This window comes from Cucumis sativus, chromosome 5 (assembly GCF_000004075.3).
Source record: "Cucumis sativus cultivar 9930 chromosome 5, Cucumber_9930_V3, whole genome shotgun sequence".
NCBI classification, from domain to species: domain Eukaryota; kingdom Viridiplantae; phylum Streptophyta; class Magnoliopsida; order Cucurbitales; family Cucurbitaceae; genus Cucumis; species Cucumis sativus.
In genome coordinates, this window is record NC_026659.2 from 11,450,909 (window position 1) to 11,456,371 (window position 5,463).

Genomic DNA, 5,463 nt, shown 5'->3' on the forward strand with positions numbered 1-5,463 from the left:
ACTGGAATCTGATACAAATTTTGTATCATACAAAATGATTGACACAATTTCAGCATCAGATACGGCCATGCCAATGAGCAAAACGAAGAGCTTTGTATTGCATTACTGTTTTTTATGTACAAGGAAGTAATTAGACAAAGTAAGAACAAAGGATTTTTCTTCGGTCATTCTAATCATTTCTCTACCCCAAATTGTACTTAAAAATAAACCCTTTGCATATTTTGTTTAGTAAAGTAGATTCATATGACTTGTTCAAACATACAAATCATCCTAATTGAATGTGACCATATGAGATTGTGTTTTCTATCATGGTATTACACAATTACGATATATGTTCAAATATCTCCCAATTAATAATCTTTTTAATATATATATATAAACAAAATTGGAGTGAAAGAGTGAGTCATACACCGACCACATGGTTGACGGCCATCTCCTCCCTTACGTCAAAATCTTTGATTCTTTAAAATCATTTTTAGTCTTTGATCCATTCTATATATTTATATTTCTTACATTTTTAATTCTAATTCTTTCTTTTTATATTTTACCATTTCAAACTTCCCTTCTTCTTTCCTTCTAATTTGGTCAACATTCAAACTCTTCCATTTTTCTCATTTCTTCAAACCTTTTTTTTTTTTTTTTCTTTTCGTAAATTTAATAATAATTCCCACATCTTTCAAACTTCTCCCCCCGCGTGGTCTTTTCAATAATTCCCATTCACATATCAACCAAAACTAAAAATAAGCACAAAACTTCTTTATCTAATATAAATACCAATCCCCCTTTCTGTTTAATCTCTTCTCTATACTTAATTAACTTTCTTCTTCTTCTCACATCTTTACTTTATATCATGATTTCTTCTTGGAGACGCCGGAGGGCTACTCGGCGAATGGCAAGGGGTGGTCTAAGCCACACGATCGAGTTGACGATTCCGACCCATTTTCGATGCCCGATATCGCTCGACTTGATGAAAGATCCAGTGACTTTGTCGACTGGTATCACCTATGATCGAGCTAGCATTGAGACCTGGATTGAAGGAGGGAATTTCACCTGCCCTTTCACCAACCAACCATTGCAAACTATTGATTCTATTCCTAATCATAACATAAGGAAGATGATTCAAGATTGGTGTGTTGAGAATAGAGCTTATGGGATTGAGAGGATTCCGACACCGAGGGTTCCGGCTAGTCCGGCACAAGTTCGGGAAATTCTTGAGAAGATGGCCGCTGCTGCACGGCGAGGGGATTGTGATGGATGCAAGTCCATGGTGGAGAAGATCAAGAAATTGGGAAAAGAAAGTGAAAGGAACAAGAAATGCATTATTGCCAATGGAACAGGTTTGTAAATTATTTTTGCTAAATGTTTTCTAATTTTCTTTTTAATTTAGAACTAGCTCTGATGGAACAAAACACACACACACAATAAAACTTCAATTTTTATACTTTTATTTATATATACTTTTTTTAAAAAAAATGCAGGTAATACATTATCATCAATATTCGAAGCGTTTTCGAATCCCGAAACATTCGAGAAAAGAATCGAAATTTTAGAGGAAATTTTATCAGCCATGACAGTGGCGTTCCCTCTTCAAGAAGAATCCATTAAACACTTGAAATCGGAAACTTCATTACAATCATTGGTATGGTTTCTAAAAGGAGGAGACATTTCAGGAAGAAGAAATTCAGTTTTGGTATTGAAAGAGATAATTTCATCATACCCAGAAAAAGTGGATGAATTAGGTGAAATCCAAGGAGCATTAGAGGGTCTTATTAAGCTCATAAAAGATCCAATTTGCTCATCTTCAAGAAAAGCTTCACTTTTTATAACATATCATGTTATAGCCTCAACTTCTTCTTCTTCCAATCGGGAGAGATTCACAAAAGAACTTCTTCAAATGGGGTTGGTTTCGTTGCTACTCGAAACCCTAGTTGACGCCGAGAGAAGCGTATGTGAGAGAGCGCTGGGAGCGTTCGACGGCATTTGCGAGACCAAACAAGGAAGAGAAGAGGCGTACGCCCATGCTCTAACGATGCCCGTGATCGTGAAAAAGATACTTAGAGTATCGGATTTAGCAACCGAATTATCGGTGTGCATTGTTTGGAAGCTTGTAAAACATGAGAGTAAAGAGGAAGAAGATGGAGGGATTAAGGTAGAAGCACTTCAAGTGGGAGCATTTCAAAAGCTTTTGTTGTTGTTGCAAGTTGGTTGTAGTGAATGGACAAAGGAGAAAGCAACAGAGCTGTTAAAACTCTTGAATAATCTTCATAGGGATAGGTTAGAATGTATTGATTCTTTAGATTTTAAGGACCTCAAAAGAACATTTTGATTGAGAACTTAATTTACTAATTAAATTCATGAGCATATATATATAATGTAAGTATATTGGTTGTGTACTGGGTGAAGAAGATTTTGTGACCTTTTCTTTTTCTTTCTATTTTTATACATTTTGATTGCTGTAAAAAGAAGTTAAAGAAAACAATGATAGAGAATTGAATTGTCCGATTTTGAGTTCAACAATATGGAAAAGTGATATGATTCAAACATCTATCTTTTGATCTAGTCAATAATATATAAGTATTTAACTTGTACTTAATCTATGTTCAAATTGTCTTAATAAATATAAATTGGATTTTATCTAAATAATGTTTTTTCATCTTGGATATCAAATTGAGAAAATATTAAAGAAAAAAAATTTAAAACAAAAGTTGAAATTTGAAGGGAAAAATGTATATGTCTTTATTTAAGAAGTAAACAAATTAAGTAACCATGATCCATTGTGTTGAAGTCTTATAATTAACTTTGAAATTAAATGTTTTGTATTGAACAAGAAAAATAATTTATATATATATATATATATATTAAAGTAAACTCAAAATCCTTTTCTAGAATATGAAAATTAAGATTGGTTTCTAATATGTACAAATTATTGATGAATTCATCCAAGTTGTTAATAAAAAGGATGTGTGAATTTGCACATTGACATAAATGTTTCTTTTTTTGAAAAATAAAAATTATTACAAAGAAACATATGAGAGAAAAAAAGAATCATGTTGTAGAATATAATGAATTATGAAAATTATTATTTAAAGGTCGTATTTCTCAGAAAATATATATTGGTGGGAACGACTTAATTAATTAATAGTATTTGTTTTATGAGTCTACTGTTTTTTTATTACAGAAATATAAGTTTATTAGAGAGTTGAAATATAATATATAATCATAAGATGAAGTTTTAGTATTTATTATATACATTGAAAAATTAAATGGAAGAGTTGAATAAAAGGCACCAGCTAGAGACTTATTGTTTATGGTTAGGCATCCATGCATTCTTATGGTGTAAGAAGTTTAACTTTCATTCCAGCTATATAATTTTGAAAATAAATCATCAAATCACTATACGATCAAACAACGTAGTAATTAGGGTTAGTTGTTTGATAATCTCGTTTATTTTCTGCTTTTTGTTTTTAAAAATTATTTTATAAATAAACATGGTGTTTGACAACTATCAAAATCTTAGTGTTGTTTTTCTTTTCACTTTTTGTATGAGCTAATTGAAAAGGATTTAATTAAGAGTCAAGTTTACAAACATACTAAACTATTTCAAAAGATTCAAAAGGTTTATTCTTCACGTGAATATATATAAAAGATGTTTTGATTCTTTGAATAATATTAGTTGGTAAGGTAATGATGTAAAACTTGAAAAGTTGTAATGAAAGATGTATATGTGAAGATATGTGTAAAGTTGAGATGGATGTGACATTCACACCAATTTTACATCTTATATGATATTGCAACTTTAATTCTGTGGTTATAGGCACGTTGTTGTTGTTGTTGTTGTTAAAGCACAGGAAGAAAGGTGAAAAGAGGTATGTGGGATTTAGGAATTTGAAGGTGAAAACAAATCTTAAATGAATGGAATTGAAGCAAATTTTCAACAATTGGTAGCTGATCTCTCTTAAAGTTTGTATAATAATGGAAAATGAAAATGAACCCCACAAGGCCAAATGCACCTTTTTCCATGTGATTTTTGTGTCTACTTCCCAACCCAAATATAAATTTTAAATAAACCTCTTTAATATATATATATATACTCGACATGAGTTGAGTTATGCTTAAATCGATAAAGATAAAACACTATATTGCTTCAAATAAGCTTAATTATGGTTAGTATTGAATTGAATTTTTTTCAACATGTCAATATACGTACATGTTGAGGTATAAAATAGGTATTTCTTAATTAATTATTTTTCAAAGTTTTATATTTCATCGATATAATTTCATTCATAATTTTTATAGGATTAAAATCGACACGTTTGTATCGACTTCCACATTCTAAACATTTGAATGCATTATGAAAAGTCAACCTAATACACTAAGAAAGTAAAGTAAAGTTGTGAGTTTTGTCTTATCAATTACCTTTATTTATATGTATACATACACATGAAATCTCACCCAATACTCTTTATCACAAATTTTGCAACTCATATTCAACAGTTTAGTTGGATCTTTGAAGAGACTTTTATGCTTATTAATTTGGACTCTAAGAACTTAAATTGAGGTTAAATTTCATGTTTAATTCTTGGGAAAATCATTTGAAAATTTTATCAATTTGAAAACATCACATGGCTCCACTCACATTATTATTGTTATTAATATAATAAAGAAGTTAGAATAATACAAAATTATTCCATGGTTTTTGTTATTTTGCACAATTCATTTAATAGGTTATGACTAAGACGTGTATAAAAGTCTTTTTCTATTCTTTTATATATATATTATTGAAGAAAAAACTTAGTCCAAGTCTTTTAGTTTGAATCCAATATTTCAATTTTGCTCTTCTTTATTCTTTTTTAATATATAAATAACTCAATATATAATTTCCCTCTCCCATTTCTTTAATTAACTTCAAATCCCATGCTTATATATTCTCTACAAATTTCCACACCTTTTCACAAAGATGTTATGTTCAAGTTTCATTTAAATGTCTACTCTTTTTTAGTCCTTTAACTACTTTTAACCCACTTCAAAACAAAAAAGAAAAGGCAAAACATAGCAATAATTGACATGTTATTATTGTTATATAGTTTATTAAAGATTATTATCATGATAAACAGAAAATCATACATAACTATAAATTTGAATTCAACGAATTCACGTTGTCACTTTAAGACAAATTTACTCACCCTAGTGCTTGAGGATTTAGAGTAATTGTTTTACAGGATAGAACATATCAATTTTCTTCTAAGTGTAGCACACCGTATAGAAGATCTACGAACGAAACCTTGTGAATCTACCGAACGTCAAGATTTTAGATACGTGGAGAAATTTGTTTATAGAAAAAAAATGATTTTGATGTGTTTCTTTCTCTCAACTAAAATGGTTTATTTATAGACTTTTTGTGGTGAATCGAAAAGTCATGTCCTTTAGTTAATAACACTTCTCATTAAATGATGCATCCACATA

General features: G+C 29.8%; 1 protein-coding gene across 1 annotated transcript; it reads left to right on the forward strand.

Moving 5' to 3' along the window:
* Positions 1 to 780: 780 nt before the first annotated feature.
* LOC101213919 (U-box domain-containing protein 21) lies at positions 781 to 2,541 on the forward strand. Its single transcript, XM_004142257.3, has 2 exons — positions 781 to 1,337; positions 1,479 to 2,541. The coding sequence occupies exons 1-2, from the start codon at positions 851 to 853 to the stop codon at positions 2,324 to 2,326; spliced, it is 1,335 nt and encodes a 444-aa protein (XP_004142305.1). The 5' UTR covers positions 781 to 850; the 3' UTR covers positions 2,327 to 2,541.
* Positions 2,542 to 5,463: the final 2,922 nt, after the last annotated feature.